The sequence below is a fragment of the Trachurus trachurus genome (assembly GCF_905171665.1).
Source record: "Trachurus trachurus genome assembly, chromosome: 4".
Lineage (NCBI taxonomy): Eukaryota > Metazoa > Chordata > Actinopteri > Carangiformes > Carangidae > Trachurus > Trachurus trachurus.
Window position 1 is genome coordinate 26756321 of NC_139898.1, and position 23736 is coordinate 26780056.

The 23736-nt window shown below is 41.2% G+C and overlaps 1 protein-coding gene across 1 annotated transcript in view; it reads right to left on the bottom strand.

Moving 5' to 3' along the window:
* The window catches only part of LOC310985021 (ephrin type-B receptor 1-like), a gene marked incomplete at both ends in the record, with an annotated part of 100984 nt that overhangs the window by 56715 nt on the left and 20533 nt on the right, over window positions 1-23736 (bottom strand). The window contains 4 exons of the mRNA XM_083970440.1: window positions 4245-4425; window positions 4544-4762; window positions 5575-5865; window positions 6520-6584. Coding sequence (XP_083826566.1) covers window positions 4245-4425; window positions 4544-4762; window positions 5575-5865; window positions 6520-6584 — 756 coding nt within the window. The remainder of the gene's footprint in view (window positions 1-4244; window positions 4426-4543; window positions 4763-5574; window positions 5866-6519; window positions 6585-23736) is intronic.

Below are 23736 nucleotides of genomic sequence, written 5' to 3' on the forward strand. Positions count from 1 at the left end.
TTATTACATCCAAATAGATCAAAGTGGTTTAAACAGAATGACCAGCTCTGTAATGTAAGCAGTAAGTCGACCAGCCCTGCGCTCCTTGGAGTCTGTTGCAAAGTGTGCGTAGCACTTGAATGTGATATCCATTATGGTTTCACACATATTCAAATTATCTTGGGCTAAAGTTTGGCTCATGTTTTTCCTCAGACACTTTTCCTTTTTCTTTGTTGCTCTCCCTCCCTGTTAGTTTCTTTTTATATTCAGGAATCCACCTTTCTTTGAAGTTTGTGTCTTCAGGAGTGTCAATGGCTTCTGCATGTGCATATGTTGATGTGTGCATGTGTGTGTGTGTGTGTGCCTTGAATAGTCAGATAGACATCTGGCTTGTCAAGGTCATTTATTCAACAACCCTGCTCATACACATGGGGCGTGTCACCATGGCAACAAGTCTTGCTCCCTCTCTTCCATTAGTCATCTCTGGATACCTCTCTGTATAGTTATCCCTCTCTCACTTTCCGTGTCCAGTTGTCTGAGGATTTCAAACTGCTAACAATGCAAATGCATGTGAATGTTGTTTTTGTGTGTGTGTGTGTGTGTGTGTGTGTGCGTGCGTGCGTGCGTGCAACTGGGTTTGTGCCCACGCTTACACAATCAGTTATTATATGGGCAAAATTTTGATTATGTATATTGACTTGGCAACAGTGGCCTTTCGTTAAAAGCTAGCATTAAAAATCCTGTATAATATACAACAATCCATTAGTGAACTAAACTTTGATTTGATCATACATATGCATTGAACAATAATTGTTATTGCTCCTGAGTTTAAATGGTGTACAGCTGTTTCAATGTAAGCCTTCGCAGAGAAACCTTCAGGGAGCACTTTGAGTAAAAAGTTAATGGAAGCAGCTATATTCTAGGACATTTATATTGTATACTGTAGGGTTTTTCTTTTATTTGTAACTCTCATAGTGATATGAACCTTATTTGGCAGTGATATGTTTACAGAAATAAAAGAGCCTTTGAGGAAGAACTTTAGAAGAAGAGCAAACAAATCCATCACTCAACCTGGAAAAAAAAAACAAGACTGAGGGAGACGAGAAGAAAAACAAAAAGCAAGAGATAGGAGAGAGACGTGTAAGTCACAAAGTTTACAGAGAAAGAAAGAAGAGAAAAAGCGACTTTTGCCAGCTGTGTGGAGTCATGCAGCGATCATGTGGATGACAATTGTCTAAAGTTGGCATACAGGCTCACTGATCAATTATTAAAAACGTGTGTGTGCGCGCATGTGTTTGTGTCTAAATGTGAGTGAGTCTGTTAAAAGCCTGCAGGTTTTAAAAACTGATGGAGCTTTGTTGGGGTCCACAGCAGGGGTAGTTTGTGTGTTTGTCTGCGTTTGATGGTAGTACTTAAATTTGTCGTGTGGTGCATTTGAAGTAAGGGTCTTTTGAATATTTGTTTACTTTATACACACACACGCGCATGCACATGGACAAGCACACGCACACACACACAAGAAAAAGACACACGGTACTTTGATGTTGAGCCAGTTTTGCCGGATGGTTTGCACAATATGCTGGTTTGGTGCAAAATAAACACCATCTCTGTGCCCTTACACACACACACACACACAAAAAGACAACCATCTGTTCTAATAGTGACTCCAGCTTCCTGCCAACTTGTTATCAGCTGATTGGCAGAAGAGCACACCAAAAAGATGCCAGCTTGGTGGAGACAGACGGGACACGCTCTGTCCCATGACATCTCAAATCACAGTTTAGGCACAAGAGACTGAAGCGTGTGTCGTGACCCAGGTGTATGGAGACCTGGCACCAATGAAACTGTCCTCGTGCACCAACTGATATTTTACCATCCGGGAATAAGTTTTGCCTTTGAATTTGTTTGCATTTGATAGAATCCAGTCAGACTTCCACACAGGGATGGTGTTTAACACAATCTAAACACTTGTAGCTATACACATTTTCCTTGATACAGGAAATTGGAAACTACTACAGTATAATGTATGCAAGTGCCACTGCATGGAAATGTACTAATTAGACAGAAACAAAGCTGTTTCAGACAAATCGTATGCCAGTCTTGTATGAAAGGACTGTTCACTTACAAAACTAGGCTCAGCAGGGGTCGACTGAGTTAGCTAATCATGAACCACATGCTAGTGCTGTTAGAAGACTCAATTAAAAAGTGGAAAACTAGCTAGACGAAGCACCATCTTAACATTTACAGTATAGCATCCTTAAATGTAGTAGAGAGATGTGGATTAACGGAATAACAAGTAGTAAGTGGTGTGTTTGCAGCCCTGTTTAAACCTGCAGTGTGTGAGAGACAGTCTCAAACTGTGCCGATCGTACGTTACTTAAAGGCTGACATGAAACAGCTGGGTCACACATCCTGGTGGTGACAAGGAGGAGTCCTGTGCTAGCAACGAGATGGGAAATACCAGGAACTGGGTTAATCACCTGAAGCACCACCATCTGATAATGCATGCAGAGTGCACTCAGTCTCACCAGTAATTAGACTCGTCCCCAAGATCAAGCAGCAACGTTCTTGAAGAAACACCCCAGCAACACACACATGCTGCTGCTGCTGCTTTTTTTAATGGAAAATACATGGGGCTGAAAATAAAGGGATTTTAACTGATGACCAACGATGTTTCACACTGTGGGAATTAAAAGGTTTTGTTCTGACAGGATTGAAGCTTCTATATGCTGTATTTATTTTTGATTTAAATATGGATCATGCACTTTTCTGTCATTTTGTTTTTTAGGTTTTTCCTTGTGGTAACATTTTTGAGCTTGACAGAGACATTGCCCAACCCTACTTTCTTATTCTGCAACAATGATGAGATTAATATTTTTGGAGACATGTAGCAAAGGACAGGGAAGACTTCAAAAACTCCACCAAATTCCACCTTAATTCCCTCTGCAATGACAATCAACATTACTGTAATATTGTCAGACTTAATCTCTCTCTCTCACGAATTCTCCATGGCTTCACTTCCACACACTCAAATATCACATCAAGTTTTTTTCTGTGCAAGGAGACACTGACACTAAAGGCTAAGCTGCCATTTCACTCAGTGCATTTAATGTATTTCACCAGAGTCAGATAGAAAACCATTCATCAGTCTCTACTCTGTGCTCTCTGTTTTATCTCTGAGTTTTTTACCTTTCTGTCCTTGGGTTGTCCTCATTTTTTACTTTTCTTACTGGTGCATCCCTCGAGAAGGTCTTCCTTTCTTCCTATTCTCCATCCCCTCTTTTTTCCCCCTGCCTTTCTCCCTGATATTCCTCAGTCTTCCCTGACACCCTCCGACAGTCCAGGACTAATTTGCAGCAGACTAATCTGGCTGGAACACGCTAAACTAATTAACATGGGCTGAAGCGGCCTCACTTATCATCTCACCATATGTACATACATCACACACACACCCACATGTTCACACGCCCACACACATACACACACACCTAATAGATGAGACTCTCCAGGGAGAATAAGAAATGATGGGTACTACTTTGGATAGGAAATGGGGAAGGAGGGCAGATATAAAAGGAAAAGAGGTAGAGATACATGGAGTATTGAGGGAAGAGGAGCTATTTCTGTGCCACGTTCACCCAAGTCTGCTTCTGCTAATATTAACATATGGAACATTGTGGGCTGCACCCTTGGGCAAAAATACATTTAAAAATATATTAATGCATGTGCTTATTCAGCTATGACTGCCAGAAATGACACACTTTACTCTCCTGGATAAAATAAACATTTGCATTTTCCACAGAATTGACTCAGCACAGAGTTCAGCAATGATGCTGCTTCATAGACCAAGTCAGGCTGATTTCTAGTCAGTCTAGTTGGTTTTGTAGTCATTTCTTTCACTTTAGCACACTTGAGACCTTTCTGGTTGCTTTGACTCTGATCACAGCTGTATTTTCATGGTTTCTGAGGTTTATTTGTAATGTTAGTCATTTATGTTTGTCGTATGCTCAGTGAGATATTGCCTGCCAGGACAGCAGGGCCGCTATGGTTTATTATTAGACACATGTTTGTTGTTTTTGCTGCAAAATATTATAACTTTTGTCTGCAGTGTGTGGCAAGGTTGTTAAAGTTTTTTTAATTAATTCAGTCTACATGCCATCACGTTTTATATTCTGAGATGCAGTAGAGAATTCATACTTTCAGTTTTCCTTCATCATTTTTATGAGCACAGTTTGAACTAGCACAGCCTCATTAACATACAGATTTACCTCGACACACGTTGCCATTGTCTGGTTCATAACCCGCCTTGCAGCTGCAGCTGCCGATGGGAACCATCCACTCTCCGTCTCCGTTACAGTAGAGCTTTATGGGTACGTCCACTTCCTCAGCGTTGGGAATGCAGTTTCCTCTGGCAATGACTAATGAGGTGGACTCTGCTCCGGTCAGTGTCTGCGCAAAGTGGAGTCAGAATAGGCTCTATTAGCATGTTTAAATATTTTGATGATAACAGCTTTAACAAAGTTTGACGGATTCAGCACCACGGTTTTTAATTAGTTAGGGTCAATACCTCTGGGAAATAAGCAAAGTTTTGCACAACGCTGGGGCATTTCTTGTAGAAAACTCTGACGGCCAGGAGGGACATGCAAGCACCCAGGTCCTGGAAGGCCAAGTGGAAGCCTTTGCCTTTGGACAGCGGCCCGAAACTCCGAACTTCTGTGTTCACCTTCATTAGCCTCCCTCCAAAATCAACCTGGGAGAAACTCTCATCCGCTGCAATGGTGTCCACCTGGCAGAGACACAAAGAAGAGAGGAGGACAGAAAAGGCAAAAGAGTGAATATAAGATGATACATTTTGGTTTGTCCTTCCTTGTTCTTTCTAAAACAACAAATTTCATTTTAGATTCACCAATTAATGTATAATACTCACAATGCACGTAGGATTTAATTCCATTATATTGAAACTTAGTCCCAAATGATCCCCAGTGATGGCTGTGCTGAGATTTCAACACTTGAAAGGATGTCTTGTTTAATTGAAAACTTCAAATGCACATGGACTATGTACATGATATTTTTTAGGAGAGAAGTAAATAAGACTCCCAAAAGGCACCAGGGAAAAAACACTTGCAATCTATAAACTTTAAATTCAGATAGGTGGTGGACTACACCTGCAGACTGCATATGGCTGCTCTCCTGTGAAAATTACGATTACATTTTCAGATAATCCAGTGGTTTAATTTGGTTTACAAAGTAGGAGAACTATCTCAACCCGAGTTAAGATACTGGTTTTCAGGGGAGAGCAACGGATAAAATTAATATGCAACGAATACCAGCCTCGGGCCTGAATTTTCTCCAGAGTAGCAACTGATGAGACTCAGGGTACTGCAGCACATCCCTGCTTTTTAGCATACCAAAGTCACAAAAAAACCTGATCATGCCGAACCCTTGGTATAACATTGCCCAAGAGATACCGGTGTCTTTGTACCGAGTGACACCGAGATTATAATTTAAATTTCAATGTTAATTTACGATGACACAATACTTCAAGCTCCTCATGCTTTGCTCCTCTATTCAAAAGGCTCTTATTTCTGAGTCCATTACCTTCAGAAAAGGTGCATTGGCCCAGTACTCCACCCCTTTGATGCTCTCCGACACTGTCCTGTCGGTCTCCAGGTAGTAGAGGTTGAACGTCTCTTTGCAGGAGCCCAGCACACTGGGGATGGAGGCGCAGTCGCGAACGGTGAAGCGGATCTCCACATAGATGCGTAGTGCTGCTCGCCGGTCAATGTAAGTCGTGAGGAGCCAGTTGTTCTGACTGGGCTCGAACACGTTGCACACCTGGTATGTCCTGATGGTGTTGAGGTTCTCGTCATAGCCGCTCACCTCCTCCCACTGAGGAATGTGTATGTGTGAAGAAAGGGCAGGTGGGTTATGGATGAGAGAGGGGAGTGGGGGGCAAAGGAAGAGGGGAGAGAGGGGCTAAAATGATTAATGGGTTTACCGAGACCTGACACAAATTAAACTTTCTCTTTCCCTTGCTCCTATTTTGTCTCTCTCTCCCACTCACCTCCCTCATTCACTTTTTTTCTTCTCCTCTACCTTGTTCTGTGCTGCACAGGGACAACCATTCATCACAATTAGAGCCACTCATCTCAAACACACGCACACGCACACACACACACACGGCAGACTATTGCAACCTATTGTAACCAGCTAGTCGCCAAGCCAGCTTTACAAATACTAAGGAGTATAAGAAAGTGGCTGGGCACTCAATTCTCTGGTAATCCTTTTTGTTTCTCTTTTCTTTCTCTCTATTCATATGTCTGTTGCAGACTATTGTGCACCACACCTCTGTGATCTATCGGAATCAGTTCCTTTCTGCATCAATAGCAGTTAATTGGTGTCACCTTGCCACTGTAATTAAGATTTTGACAGATTTGTTAATGGAGCACTGTAATGTGTACTCAAACTGCGTTTCCCAAGGGTGTACACACATACACACACACCTGCACACACGTACAGTACACTTTTGCACATTGTTCTTACTCCATTGGCAGGGAACGATATCCAGCCAAGCTCAGCTGTCGCTGTCCTTGTATCCATCACTGTCTCTGTCAGATAAAAAGAGACATGGAGAGAGAGAGAGAGAGGTGAAAAGAGTGAGCTGCAGCAGAAGGACAGGACAGGTGAGTTTAATTAACAGCCAGCTCAGACGACAACTTTAGCATTGCACAATGATGCATTTAATTTATAATCATAAAATCCCCCTTTACACCTTTTCTGCAATGCCTTTCCCCAGTGGGAAAAGAGAAATGCTAATATAGTTAGTGTACAGCAATAACAGACTGAACTGAAACAGTGACAACAAATCTAGCAAAATGTTGTTTGGGGTACCGGAAATAACAGTTAGCTACAGAAAGACGTTCAACAGAACACTTTATCAACCAACACAATTAAAAGAGAGATATAGCGACAGAACGCTAACAGCATAGACTAAGCAACCATACAGCACTTACCAGCATGCTGATACCAACAGAACGCTAACAGCGGTTAGCAACAGTTGCTAGTACTGTAGCAACAGATGCTGACAGAACGCCAACAGCACATAGCGACAAAAAGCAGTTAACAGAAAGTAGTTAACCCACTGCACAAGTTACGAGCAACAACAAGCTAAGATGATGAATGAAGTTAAAGTGTAAATTGTGTAGTAGATTCATTTCATGTAAACAAAAATAGCAACGAAAAACACCTGTAATGTCGATTTAAGAGTGTTCATTATTCTAAAGTAGCTAGCTTAGTACCTTGACATCACATATCAGAGCAGGTTCTCAAAGTGGGGTCCGGGGACCCCCAGGGGTCCTTGAGAGGGTTTAAGGGGGTCCCCGACTTTTTTTTTTTCCAATTTTTCCAAATTTTTTTTTACAGAAATATTACATTTTTTCCAGAAATGTCTTGAATTTTTTCCAAAAATTATTATTATTCGGTCTCGGAACAAATATTTGTGTATTTCTGGTATTTGCTTCAAAATTTTTGTCAAATGGGGGTCCATGGTCAATTGTAGAGCTGCAACAATGAATCGACTAATCAAACAAAAATCGATTATTAAATTAATCGTCAACTGTTTTGATAATCGAATAATCGGTTTGAGTATTTTCTTAAGAAAAGAAGTCCAAATTCTCTGATTTCAGCTTTTTTAATGTTGAATATTTCTGGTTTCTTTGTTCCTTTGTGACAATAAACTGAGTAGCCTACAGTATCTCTTTGGTTTGTGGACAAAACAAGACATTTGAGGACGTCATCTTGTGGTTTGAGAAACACTGATTGACATTTAAAAAAAAAAATTCAACATTTTTCAACATTTTATTGACCAAACAACTAATCGATTAATCGTTTAAATAATCGACAGATTAATCGATATGAAAATAATTGTTAGTTGTAGCCCTAGTCAATTTGTGTCAATTTAGGGGTCCTTGATGTAAAAAAAAGTTTGAGAACCACTGGATTAGAGCATTACCAAGTGAAATGTCTAACCATATAATGTATATAAAATAAGAATAGGCTATAGCCTATTGGTGGCATTGCCAAGGTCTGTTAGGTCTGGTATCTGGTATCAGTGAGTTCCTGATATGATAGTGAAATCATGACTTGGTTTTCCCACTTGGTCATACAGTTAAGTTAAAGATACTTTATTAATCCTTTGCAGGAAATTACAATGTTACCAGCAGCGGAAGACAGCACAAGACCACAAACACCACAGTTTACGTGACATTCCCTGAACGCATCACAAAAAGCTTTCAGCAGTAGAAATAGCTGAATCATGGATGTTGTGGTATTGCATCACAATTGGTGGTTTAATCGAGGTGAGGTGGGGGCTGGGGCAGCAAATATATTAGCCAAACAAAGTGTGAAATTAGGGGTAGCCAATTTACCAATTCATCAACCATCAGACATTTTTCTTCTCAATATAATAGCTTGAAAGCTATTTTGTCTTTCTGGCTTTGTCAGGCCATTGTGGACAATATTGCAAATAAATGAGCAGGACTGCTTCTTACTGACAATTAATACACTTCACTTGCACTTTAAATACAACATTTCAAATTGCTGTCCCTTTACTTCTACCTGACATTGAGCAGGCTTATCACATTGAGTGTTCCTTACTGCCCAATGTTGCCAGTTAGCATAATTACATTCAGGTGAAATCAGTGAGCAGAAGCAATAGTAATGTAATTGAATAGACAACTCTTGCACTAAGCTGATCTGGGTGCTACTACTGATTTCATGTCGTGCTGTATATCTCACATACTAACCTGACACATTGATTAAATCACAGCTGGGTGACACACTGACACAGTTCCTTACAACACAAAGCTAATCATCCCCCCTCAGATATGGCAAGAAAAGGTGTGTGAAAGCCGGGAAGTATATGACAACTCAACAACAACGCCACATGACAGCAAAAGCCCAGATGGCTGCCTTCATTGTAAAACGTTGTCACTTTATATTATAGATCCTACTGTGTTAATGGTGAATTATTGCTGCGTGAGACTCACTAAAAAAAAAACTATTTTCAGCATCTTTCTTTCTTATTTGTGCAAATGCCTGACAGGCTGTAGGAAATTGGAGCATGTTGAGATGAGATGTTCAATAAGGGAATTGAGTTAATTACATTAATTTGTCCATACATGTCAATGTTAGTATGCAGTGGGAGCTGAAGGAAGACTACAAGCTGTTTCATTACTGCTATGTGATACAGACAGTGGAACAAACATCAGAATGTGAAATGCTATTGTGATGACAACAGGCTTTGTCCACCACCTTCAGTCATGTAAACTGAGGTAATCCAGATGGCAGAAACTGCTCAGTATTGCAGTGATAAAGAATTCAAGCCAAAATTGTGTTCAGAACCACATTAAGAGCTAAAAAGTTTCTCTTTTTTCCCTTTTAGGTTTGTGGGTCTGTCGTGAGCTCCTGTGCGATTCTACAGCTTGAAAAGTCGCCCATGCTTTTAATGTGCTTTTTATAACCATCGTTTTGTTTGTGAGTGAAGCAAACGACTGCATGCAAAATTAACAGCATCACACTGCGGCTAGCGGACACGCTGAGACACTCAAGCCGACATAAGTTAGTTGGCATGCTGACACCACAGACCTTAACATAGAGCCCTTTGTAATGAAACATGGTGAGAAGGTTCGACGACATCACACCATGAGGCAGCCGCAGGCAAACAACCCCCCTCCTTGATTCTTGACATGCTCTCCTCCTCCTGCACTCTTTCATTCTGTCACCCTGCCTCTCATTATCTGCTCTCCTCCTCACACCCTCCCCACCTTCATCCTCTCCTTCACTCTACCTCTCCGTCTTTTATCCCCCAACCCTCCCCTTCTACCTTGGGTGCTTCTTTTTTTGTCAGCAAGCTAGCCTAATTACAGCAGAACCCAGTTTTTCAGCTCTCCCCTGGGAATGAAGGTCGTTTGGGAAAATGAAATGCTTATCATGCAAAAAAATGTAGTCAACTATCAAAATCTTGGACCAAATCTTATTCAAACAGTGACAATTGCCACTGTCTAATTTGTAGCTTTGGTGCGTTAAGTGGCATGTTGTCAACAAAGATTTTCAAAAAGCCGATCCACAGCAGAATATGGACCCAGTTTACTTCTACCTTGCATATTTTTCCTGTTCACAAAGGCTTTGAAGTTCGGGTAAAAAAGAGGCAAAGGAGGAAAAAATGGTAATAAATCCACACACACAGTGTTGACAGAGGAGATGTTGGAATAGCTCATGTAGTCTCTCATGCTACCTTCCAGCAAAGTCGTGCAAGAAGGGATTTGATTCAGGGGCTTTGCTCAAAAAATGTATAACAATGGCTGTGCACTGTCACACTCTCCTGTTTCACAATCTTTCTTCTTCAAACCAGGGTGTTAAAGGCACACTCCCCGGCAGCTTTAGCATATTATACAGTATACAAACCTGGCTGGTAATTTTTATTTACTGAAAATTGATTGCACCATCGTTCGCAGGAACTCTTGGGAAACCTCAGTGATTCATCATATCATGTTATTAAATCCCATCTCGGCTTAACCATAATGATCAAATGCAGGGAAGGGTAATGTTGCTGTAAACATTAAAAATTATGAAACCAAAAAAACTGTTGGATCCCAAATGTATCCCACTTCTTGTTTTGTACTAAATAAATGTGAGGAATGAATTTTACACACAAAAAAAATCCTATTCCACCAAATGTCTGATCATCTTTCTCTCTTCATTACAGCTTCAACGAACAATACTCGAGAGTATCAATTAAATATTTAGTCTATCAAATGTCAGAAAATAGTGAAACAGCTTAGTTTGTAGAGTAGCATTTGGAAAAGTGCCTTGCATGATAAAGATAAGCAGAATTTACAATCCATTACCTGCTTATATTTTGTATTTTTGTCTGAAACAAGATTTATATTCTTCAGTCAATTGACTAATTCTATCAATAGCCCTGTTCATATACGTGTAGCTATCTGGTTCATGAGTAAGAACAAAAACCAAACCACATGACATACATTCTCAATGCAAAAGGGGAAGAAGTCAAATCAGAACAGAAGCAGTCGTGTAACCGAGGGTCTGGGGTGGGTTTATCCACCCATCAGTCTAATTAACAGAACACAGCACACACCTCTCCGTGCATAATAGGGTATACTCTCCGATCAGCCTAATTACTTCTGACATATTGGAGGCTGTGATCGCAGTGTGCCCACCTCCCCCACAGTGACGCTCCCCCCCCCCCCTCTTCAACCAGTGCAACGCAACTGAACGAAACCAAAAGCTGTTTTTATGGCTGAGGAAACAGCAGGTAAATCTGTGCGATATTGTTGCAGTCAAAGAGGCCGTTAAAGCCTTGTTGTAGCCCACGAGGGACAAATAAAAGCATTTCCATCACAGACACTGAATTAGAAGTAAAATTAAGAGTTTTGATGCCCCCTTCTGTTGTTCCTTCTCCAGATGAGTGTGTGTGTGTCCCTGTGTGTGTGATGTATAAGTACCAGTGGTCAATCATCTTATGCTAATTAGCCTGTTATGTTTTGAGTAGATTAGTCCACTGTTCAAAAGCTGCAAATTAGTGCTGCTGTTATGCCAGAGAATGTGTGTGTGTGCACATGTGTGTATGGTATATTGTATGTGCATTTACATCTGACGCCTGACAGAAAATACACCTCGAGGCGTCATACTACCGGTTAAGAAAACACACCAAAATAACACACAGACATGTACGTGTACACACACACACACACACAAGGCCAAACGCGCACACACACACACACACACACACACTCTAAAAGCCCTCCTGGAGTGAGAGACGTCATACCGCCCGCAGAGACAGTTGTTGACCAATCAGGCGCTGGAGTGGAATGACACAGCATCATGGAAGGGCAACTCAACCCAGTCAAGAGCATAAACACACACACACTTACTTTCATGTACAAATCAAATATATGTACGGTGTAAAGATGTGTACACCCTCATAACACACACACACACACACACACAAATGCTGCAGGACTCATGCAGAGAAGCTTTTCTTTTTAATCCAACCTCACATGGCCCCAAACTCAATTATGGAGACAATTATCAGGCAGGGCAAACTGCTCTGAACAGCTCAGAAAAAAATAAATAACTCTTCCACACATAAACATTTAGGCTACTTCTCCACAAGAAACTATGCAATTAATCGTGCACATTCGAATTAAAGCGTGTGTTTCTCCATTTATGTTTTGTTTTTCTTAAATGTAAAATCTTACTCTGAAAAAGTAACAAGTAACTGCAGTTGCCAGATAAATACAGTATAGTGGAGTGACAAGCATGAAATGTAGTGAGAAAGTAAAAAATATACTAAAGTTTGTGCAGAACAATGTTGAGGAAACATATAGTTTTCCATTCCACCTCTGTACTTACTGTGAACAAGTTTTAGCTCGTGTCAAAACTGTTTGTGTGTGTCTGTGTCAGACCCTCCAGAGCTCCAGCAGACTTAGTTTTATACTCTGAAAACTGCTCTTATCTGCACACATAGTTGCCTTCAGATGCACTTGGCTGCATATAAAGTGAATACACAGCCTGCAAAGTCTCCCCCAGTAATTTCCTACATTCAACATCAGTGTGAGGTACTAGCTAATGGGATGACCCTGTTGTCTCAAAAGAGCCCGCTCAGCAGTTTAAAAACACATTGTATCAGCAAAAAAAAAAAAAAACCTGCACATACCTAGCCTATACTGTACCACAACAGTGGATTTACACGAGGAGACGCAGATGCTGGGGACAAAACCGCACTTCTTTCACACAAGCATGACACCAGCATGTCATAAATTAAAGAAAGGATCCGGCATTTTCTATTTTTATCCACAAAAAACCTATAGATTATTTCATTTTAATATACTTACTGTTGGTTACTTCCCAGTTAAAGCCAATGTATGAAATCAAACATCTGATCAAGGTCCTGTGAGATACTGTAAGTGCTGTCATAATGTAGCCTAATGATAAACTGTACATCCAATAGCTGTGACAGAAACTGTTCATCTCACCTCCTAAACTCAGAGGAAGTGATGGGCATGTCTAAAAAAGATGGTGCAGACTCCTTAGCAAAGCATTTTAAAGGGCCACTGCAGCAATTTAGTACTGCACCACAGTAAAGTTAAAGCTATGGTCGATGTTGAGAAAGACGATGAGAAAGATTTGAAAAAGCATTCCTCCCCCCGCACACACGCCCCTCTGAGCTTGTGGAGCCGGTGTTTGTATCTGGCCCTCTGCGTTGTGTTTCTCACGGCCTGCCCTAGGTGGGGTTCGATCCCATAACCTCCCGCACCGGAGGCGACGATGCTAACCTCTTTGCCAAGAGGTTGACAACCACTTGGCCAGTTGGTTAGCACGTCTTTTATGGGTGGAGTGAGTGCACATCCGTTACACTTGTATAGCCCTACCCTCAGAGTAACAGAGTAACAATGTTGGATTCACAAGTCACAACTTCCACAATAAAAACGAAAGATTACCTGTTCGACAAAAACTCCATCTAAATGATATTAAAGGGATAGTTCAACATTTTGGCAAATTGGCCCATTGCCATAATCGCTATAGTCATAGCAGTAGGTTCGTTACCTTTATTTGTCGGTGTAAGCTATTTTTAGAACGGAGGAGCGGAGCGGCAAGCTGTTCAGAGCTACACTATGGAGGCTAATGGAATTTCTTGGTTTCCCTCATCAAACTCATCAAATACAAAATCCCAAAACTCCAAAACGCTTTCGTGGACAAGTTGTGACCTGCACAATCACCACGCTATGAGATAATAATGGAACGTTACGAAACGGAGCCGTTTTCGAGGTAAATACAGAGTCTGCTTGCTGAAAAACTGTCCCTGAACGCAACGCGCATCAGCGGTTTTGCATGAATTTACCTCTAAAACAGCTCCGTCTCGTAACATTCCATTATTATCTCATAGCGTGGTGATTGTGCAGCTCACAACTTGTCCACGAAAGCGTTTTGGAGTTTTGGGATTTTGTATTTGATGAGTTTGATGAGGGAAACCAAGAAATTCCATTAGCCTCCATAGTGTAGCTCTGAACAGCCTGCCGCTCCGCTCCTCCGTTCTAAAAATAGCTTACACCGACAAATAAAGGTAACGAACCTACTGCTATGACTATAGCGATTATGGCAATGGGCCAATTTGCCAAAATGTTGAACTATCCCTTTAATAATAATGATCAATCTTTCTCAACGTAAACCCTTGCTATTAAAACAGATTACAGAAAAAGGAATGGAAACAAAATGGAGGCCACACTGGTTGATTATCCAGAGACTTCAGCTGTGTCCCAATTCTGGGGCTGGATTCTTCAGAGGACGTATTTGAAAGTAGCAGCTTTTTTTACACTTCCAACGGCTCCTCAGCCCCACGCCTCAGGCTATGCAGCCAGCAGAGCCCTGCAGGCTACCACGTCTCCAAGCCGGCAGCAAAGCGTGGCTAACATGGCGACAGCGCGGAGCCGCCTTGAAATTCTGATAGCTAGAATGCTAGGTGGCTAATAATAACCAGCATGCAAAGAATTCATCTTGGGATATGGGAAGCCACGAAGTGTGTGGTGTGTCCTCCTAGAACAGTCAAGAGAAGGCCGGATTTAGAGGAGCTTTCAAATTGGGACAGGCCATGTCGCAACGCTGTGACGTAATCGGCCTTCTCATGCGTCCTCCGAAGGATGTAGCCCCTGAATTGAGACACAGCTTTAGTTCCTAGAAGAGATGAAACTTTGAAACCAATGGTTCCTACATTTCCCATAATACCTTGTGCACAAAGTGTAAATTCTCCAACGACATTGCAAATAACCAGACTGACCAGATACAGTACTCTGATTTTTAGATACAAATTATACCAATTATTGTGTAGATGATTAAGTTAAACCTACATAAATCATCACTGGTGTATTTCATGCTTAACTGCTACCGAGCAAGATCATTAAACATTTCTGATGGCACAGATCTGGCTCTGTGATTGGTCCATGTTGGACCACATGTCTACGCCATGACTCATGTGAAAAAACTATAGAGTAGTAGAACAATTGTCATCCTCATCCTCTATTAAATTCTTCTGCTAATACAATACTGGTATTAATTTCCTTCTTGACTTCTGCTCTGTGTGCTGCACAAAATAAATTAAACACATGGGGTGCTTGGTCTCAGTGTATTAATAGCTTAGCTTCGTTCATTTGCTTTCACACATTGTATAGCCTTCATTTGCTTTCACACATTGTATAGCCTTCATTTGCTTTCACACATTGTATAGCCTACAGGATATAGGGACTTCAGTAATGACACCACGGTCACTAGCTCTGGGAAAGTTGATATAGCACACTTGTGAAATTTGTGTGTGTTGAACAGAAACTAAACAAGTTATTAGTCGACCTTTTGGACAAAAACAGAGACAGTGTTCAGATAATTAACCCTAAATACTTATATTCTGCAGTTCTTTCCTGCAGTTCTCTCCTGTTTCCTGAGTATTACGGCTTCCTTACCTCATTCATTTAAGCAGGTGAATGGTGATGCTTTTTCCAGTGTGTGTGTGCATGTGTGTGTCTTGATGATAACTCTTAATGATGAAAATATGACGATGTCAAAGTTCCACTTTACGGTTCTGAATCGGTCTTTGTGGATTTCAGCTTTTGCTCTCCGACGTCTTGCAGCTAAATTAGGTGCAAGCAGCCTCTTAAAGTATTTTTGGTCTCAGCTCCTGTCAGCTAAGCTCTTATTTATGCACATTTAAACACATTTTATCAAGAGAGGTAATTCAGGCTCTGCTCAAATAGCGACCGTGACACACAGACTACCCTGAATAGAGCAGTTAAGGTGAAATGCAAAAATGCAATAGGCTACATTAAGATTTTACAGTTCTTGTAACAGTTTTTAAATACAGTAGAAAGTGGTTCTGATTCAGCTCGATTCTTTTGAGTATAAATCATCAGAACTGTTCTTAGGATATAAGTGGACCCTCTGTTTTAGACGACCTTGTTAAATATCATTGCTCATTTATCATGAATCAGTGAGTGCTGTCTGTTCCTTAATAACAAACAGCTGCTTAACATCGGGCCTAATCACATCATTTTGTAATCAAGTGTTTTTTGTTGATTTCCTAATCAAATGAAGTTATGACACCTTCTGCCGGAGGGATCTTGATTATTTATTAGCAGTGAACAAGTTGAGCACATGTTGCATGCAGACGCACATTTATGAACCATGATGCCTGCGGCTGTAGATTATAAGAGCTCTGTCTCATACAAACGTCTTTGTAGATAACTCCTATTGATTTAATAATATAATAGAATAGAGCTTTCACTATCAATTAGTCAAGGAATAAGGATTAAAAAAAACAAACCATTTTTTTGTCCTCTGCAGTAAATACCGTGTTAACCCCCCACCCAGCTAATCTCTGTGGTCCTACATCACAGCAGCTTGAACTTGTGCACCATGTTGGCCTGAAAATAAGAATTTCTTTCTTTGCTTTTATGCCTGGTACCAAGTCGTGCTCCCCATCTACAATTCATAAAAGAAGCTGCAGAGGAGGCCCCTGCATTAGGGGCGAGTAATGTGGGAGAGGATGCTGTGCTGCCTTTTTAGAGCAGCTGCTTTTTTTCCCACAATGCAGTCACTTCCCATAGGTTTTCTTTTAAAAGTGGTGGCTGAGAAAAAGGCAGAGTGTGTACATATGCTTGGCCCTAAACGCCTTCAGCACCACCCCTCACTTATACCATTACCACCCTGGTGGCACCACTACTATCCAGTTAAAGTAGAGCCTGTTCAGCACAAGGGCCAGGGAGCTTCCTACTTCACCCCTGAGCAATAATGTTACATAAAATACACTTATGGCTGAATGGATATTGGCCACTGAGAGATGTGCATCCTTATTTCCCAGTATGCCCAGCTCAATGATATTTTAAATTCAATATTAAAGGTACATTGTGTAGGAATTACTCCCATCTAGCGTTGCGGTTGTATATCGCAAGCATAAACAAGCCTCTATGTAAACAAGTGGTCCGTCAGCAAGAGGCAAAACAATACACGTGACATTTTGTTGTCATGGCGATGTTGTATTGTTTACCTGACCCACGTTTTACCGGCTTTCTCTTGACTTCTGTGACTAAAATGACATCTGGTTTGTTACCGACGGCCGTCTGCCCGACTGCAGGTGAATGCAGCATCATTGTAACAATCCGAACTGAACGAACGAAAAACATGGTGACACAACATGGCAGCCAGCACCGAGCTTACCCGCTCCATGTAGATATGAATGAAATGAACGGCAAATTCAGAGCTTACCGGAACACTTCAGTTTGTTGATGGGGGTGATTACTGATTAATGAAAAACAGACTTTTGAACCAAATAATTGATTTTCGTGATTAGATAACAGGAGAAGTTACACAATGTCCCTTTAAATCATGTCAGTCCACTCCTTTTTCTTGCATTCACCAAGAGTTGTAACTAAACCTTGATAGAGAGTGATTGTGGTTAAAAATCATGTGCATCAGACTGTCTGGACTGTGGTCCCCACAGAGGTCACTGCTGGAGGGTATGCATTTCATTTGGTGCACGCTCATTTGGATGCACACGACATGATTATCATTTCCGAGCTGGTGCCTGTTGGTGTTAATCAATATAAATAGTTGTGTTTCACTCCCACTTTTGTCGGGACACAAAGTCACTCTGCAGCCCTAGAAGTGGTTGGTCAGCAGGACAACAGACACATCCAGAGACACACTGTCCAGCTCAGTCAGAGACAGACGCTGTGCAGGCGAGCACCTAATGTTAGTCTACTGTTATTTAAATAGGGGTTGAAGTTTACATAGCGGACAGCTCCTCCTCATCCTCTCATCACAGGTGTACAAACACTGTCACCTGCTTTACGCTGAGAAGGGGAAGTTTCATAAATTGCAGCTCTCAACTTGAGTAGTGTGCACTGTGCAGTATGACCACCAGGTTTTATTCCCCCATGGAGATCTGTGAAACATGGCCACATGCAGCAGCTTGGAGCTCCCTGGTTTTTTATGTCCTAAATGGTTTTTAATTGCCTGAATTGTTTTTATGCCCTGGGAAACACTACCTAAATTGTCTTTACAGTGTTGTTTTGACACTCAATATAATAAGCTGCTACTTCCACTACTGCTACTCCTACTACCGGCCCCCCTAACCCCGCCCTCATCCAAAAAGGTGAACAAAACACATGCTCAAGTGACATCCACTCCCCAGAGAGGCCGAACTGGTAACACTGTTAAACCACAGGAAGCACTAAGGGTGAAAACTCATTTTATAGCACAATTTATCTGGTATTTCGTGACACACACAGATTCACAAAAATCCTGTGATTTTTGGGATGCTATTCCTAAAATTCGCCATCATAAGAGGGGGGGGCACATCCTGACAGCTGGGAATTTTCCCGACAGATACCGTTTCCTCCTGAGATCAATAGGAAAGGAGCAAAACAACCCTGTCAAATTCATACAGCTGAGGTGTCTACCCATGACAAGTGAGTCCTATGCTAATATATTCACCATAACCTCTTCTTTAGGGTAATAAATATGTCAGTTGTACTTAAAACTCTGCTTTCTGCTACTTCCAAATGGCCCAAAAACATTCATCCAAAGATTTGTACCGACTGAAATCACCAGCTCCTATAACAAGACCAGATAATGACCCAACAACAGGTTGTAAATAGATAATTAATGAGTGCAGTGGATTTCAGATTTCATCCATCCATCAAAAGGGAAATGCATGGTAGACGTTTTGAGGCCAAGTGTGCCCGAAAAGCAGAGTGATCTCACAGCACAGCAACGGATCTTTTAGGATCAGACGTTTGTATCACGAGTGTATCCAATGCCTTGAGGTATCAGGTTCTTTTTCCAGTGTCTGACATGTCGCTGTTGTTGTGAATGGAAGCTGGGAGAGGCACGGGGCTGCTGTGTTAAAAAGAACAACCAAGCTGTCACACATGAGCACTTATCTGTGTCACTGTTTCTTACCGAACAAGCATCAAACACACGCACACACAGTCTTTCTCTAGTCCCTGTCTTTTTATATTCTTTACCTTTCCCTGCGTCTCTCTCTCTCGTCCTCTAGTTTGTCACCTCTCCGCTCATTTTCTTCTTGAATCTGTCGTTAACAGCCTTGACCTAGAAAATTTGTGGTGTCATGATTTCACTTGATGAAAGAGGACGTGTTCGTCACTGTGAAAATAACACATCATCACTGTCGTACAGAAACCCTCCATCTCAGCTTTTCAGAAAACTGAAAAAGGCCTGTTAAAATCCCTCCCTGATACCTACACATTTTGACAATTTACAGCTTGCTCCATAATTTGTGTTGTTGCCAAAAAAAAGAAAGAGCGAGTGATAAAAAGTGCAGGGTTGAGAAATGCTGTTATGCACCTCCTATAATGTTGGATTTCTTTGCAATAATATATTTTGATGACTATGCCACCAAGACATTATATGTTGGATAACCTGTCAACGCAATATATGATTTTTAAAGATGCAGGGCAGGATTGTGGATTTAAAGACACAGAAGATGTATTGTGGTTCTCCAGAATATGATTGCTTGTCACAGCAGCCGGCTTGTCACTATAAATATAACAGCAACATATTGAGTTTTTAGACAACAGGGTGTGCTAGTCACTGTAAAATAAATAAATAACTTATTGTCTTTTAGAAAATAGGAACAGCACAACAATAAAACAAGAACATATTGGGTTCTTATTTTTAGAACTGAGCCCTGATGTGAAGCCTGTCTGTCTCTCCCTCTCTCTCTCTGGATGAAAAGTTAACATGAAACTGCCACTTCCACAAAAAGAAACGTGCACACACACACACACACACGCACACACACAAACGTGCACACAAGCGCCCCGTGAAGCATCCAGTCTGTCACTGTGGCAGAATCCTTTGTGCCTTTGTGACTAAACACAAGGGGAACAGGCCTCTAGCTGACACGCTCTGTTTTTAAGGAGAGCGACGCCTGTAGACGCCACATTAGACATCATCACATGTGGGATCATTTGTTGGAGTGAACGCTGAGCGCCGCGATAGGGCGGGTAGCTCACAGAGCTATACATGAGTGGGCAACGGGTGAGGGCGAGACGGCTTCGGTGGCAGAAATTAAAGTTAATGGGAACGCTGTGGAACATATGGCGAACGGGATGAGGAGCTGTTTGTTCTCTTTTGTTCAGTGGGAATACGAAGAAATCAAATGTTAAAGGGGAACTATGTAAGTCGGTCACTTTTTCACTGTTTTGGTCGCTTTTACTCACTCTACTGAGCTCCCCCTACAGTTTGGGCGTACATATTTTTACCGTCTTAGGCCGCGTTCAGAGTGCCAGCCAAAATCCGATTTTTAGCCAATCCAGATTGGAACCGGATGGATCTTTTGAAGTCTGAACAGTCACAAATCACATGAAATCCGATTTTTGCAAACCGGGATTGAAACCACCTTTGGGAGGTAGTTTCAAACCGTATTTGGACAGATGCGTCTCAGTCTGAACAGCTCCAAACACTCAGATCGGTTTTGACTGTCTGTGACGTCACTCTACTGTACACCGCGCCAGACCGCCCTCTGACTGCCCGCCTATTTAGAGTTGTGGAGCGATATCAACAGAATGAAGCAGTCAATGGAAGACGTTGAAAACATCAGTCCTTGGACAGAGGACGAAACAAAATTCCTCATTAATCTGTGGGGAGATGGCTCATGGATGGCTCCGTTGTTGTTCTTGTCGCAATTATATGACGTAACACAATACAAGCGCTGGATGACGCCTCCACTCCGACGTCTTTGCTACAGCAACCTGTCAGATCGGTCAATAATGTGGCCCAGTCTGAACAGTGTGGACAGTCAGGCCTAAAAATCTGATTTGAGCAGAAATCAGAAACCTCCTCCCTCCCCTCCTGGTCATGTGCGTTTGTTTTCAACAAAGCCAGTGAGAAGGCAATCCATGGAGCGATGTCTATCAAAGTGGGTATTAACAAAAGATTACAGATTACTGGGCATGTTTGTGTTGTAGTGCCGTAAAGCAGTCCATGTTTCTCGCTTGGAGAGAGCCGGGACACCGGGTCGGAGGCGCTGATCTTGCAAGCTTGGTTTTCAGCCAAGAGAACGCTAGGAGCTAGGAGGAAGGCAGAAAGCCTCCATTCTGCCTGTCGCAAGTCATTTAACCATCACAATTACTCCAATGCTGTTTAATTAAGGTGCAAATCTTGCATAGTTCCTCTTTAATACAGGGAAAACACATGATGAGTTTTGTGCAGTTTGTCTTTCCTCTGTTAGCATGCATGACTGCTGGTGTGGTCTGTGAATGAAAACTTAATCGAACAGTTAGAGGGGGTATGCTCGAGCTCATAACCACTGCAAGCAGAGACAGTGTGTAAAAATAAGTGGACAAATTATAGTTGCTGTAATTAGTTTGTTAGTGCACGTACAAGGAATAAAAATTGGAGGCTTAAAGTAAAGTGTTACAGTGAAAGTAAGTAAATACAACAGCTGCAGCAAACAGATATTAAAAAGTTTTTCTCAAAACTGTTATTTCTTATTTCCTGAAGTTAAGATAGGGAAACTAAATCAAACTGTTATTGTGACAAGTGCAAAAGTTTGGGCAGCAAAGTATTGACTTAACGTGATGGTCAAAAAAGAAAGAAAGGAAGAAAACTCTAGCAGCTGGCATTGCACTGTGTGTACTTGAATTTTTCCATATTTGTAACAAAAGTAACTGCGTTGGGCTTGGCACTGCCCAAACACGGTGACCTACGGTACCATGAGATACACACAGGCGTATTTGTGGATTTGTAAATTTGTAATTTGTAATAATGGATCACATCAGCACATATCTGGAGGCTGAGTGTCTGAAAGCCAAGTGAGACGGAAACAGCTGTTGAATTGATACCAGGGGGGACATTTTATCACAGCTAAAGCTCGTGGTTTAATGTTTTATCTACAGAATAATACTTGACTCCTAACTCTGACAGTTCACCCAGGTAATGATTAATACACTCTTCTCTATGTGTAAGGTTCAGTCTGAGCCACTGAAGCAGATCTACACTGACATTTACAGTAATGAACTATGCATGGAGGAATTTCCCTTGAGCATAAATAAAGTATCTATCTTTCCTATCTATCTATCTATCTATCTATCTATCTATCTATCTATCTATCTATCTATCTATACTACAGATAAGTGAGACAGTATAACTACAGCTCTAATGTGTTGCTGTGCAGAGCAGCCATATTATATTGGTTTTTGTGTGAGTTTCTGAGGTTAATGGGAAGTCAGAAATTCCCAGTTGAAATGGAACGCATCATAAAGTTCAAGCTCCAGACACTCTCTATGTCCACAGTGGAGTTTTATACTTTACTTAGAGCAATTAGAGCACTAGTAACACTAATAAACACAAGCCTATTGAAAATCAAAGTGTTATGACTATTCATAGGAGATCCATGAAAACACTCTGTAAGGAATTTAGAGTTTTCTTTAAGTTTTGATCGGGAGTGTTTTTTAGCCTGTAACGTATTAAGTCTGTTCTCCCCACTGAGAAACCACCTGCTCTGTGAATGTTTGTGTGGTGATGACATTATGAGAAAGGTTTATCTTCGCCAGACTTGGACCTTTTGCGTGGAGCCTTTGTTCCAGTTTGCTAAATCTTGGAATTTTCTACTGCTACTACTTTCAACCTGGAGAGTGCCCTATAAACCAGACAACAACTTCTTCAGCTGTCATAAAACTCACAGACTCACAAAAAAAGTACATGAGGAAGATCCAGTGGGGCTTTAAGAGGTATCAAGAGATTTCAAAATGTTTTTAGCGTGTGTGTGTCTCTGAGCTGCCAGTCAGAAATGAAAGATGAGTGGGACCCGAAATCAGACGAGGCATCACTGCGAGCTTCACATCGACGCATCACAGCTCCAAACGCCAACATTTCATCTCCAGACCCAAACATCAAAGCCTCAATCCCCCACACATCTCACGAAGTCAAATCTCAAATAAACATACTTCCATTTTATATTTCTTTTGCATTTTAACATAAACTGACAATAATTAAGAATCCCACTGAAGACAAAAATCAATCAAAGTGGGGCGTTAAAATCACTTCAGATGCGATTTGTGATCAGAAAAAGCCTGATGGAAAAAGCCTGGTAGCTGAATAGAGCACATCTGAAAAGGAAATGGGCCACAGTGTGCATTGTGTGTCTAAGTACATCTACACTGCATCTCAGATGGTGACAAGCTTATTCTATTCACAAAGAAACACACCCACTGGAGCATTACAGCTTCCTAAGTTTATATAAGTGCATGGAGAAGGCAACGAGGAGACAAAAAAAAAGAAGAAGTGAAAAACAATCGTCTGTGTGTGTGTGTGTGTGTGTGTGTGTGTGTGTGTGTGTGTGTGTAATATTTCAGACTGCAACGAGCCAAAATCTTCAGCTGAGCTCACAATTATACGTCTTTGTATGAAGGAACAGATCATTTAAATTGTTCTGAAGCCTCCCACTACTTCAAATAAGCTCATTTTTAAACAGTACGCTTGGCCAAACAATACATTATGGAAGAAAAAAAAAAAACTGCAGCATTGCAAACAGTGATTATATCCATTTTATATTATATTCATATAATAAATTAAACAAGCATTTATTGTGCCATGTATTGCTATTGACTCATTTGGTTGATTATTTCTTGTTAAATAATTAGGTTAAAAAATATATTAAAGCAGAAA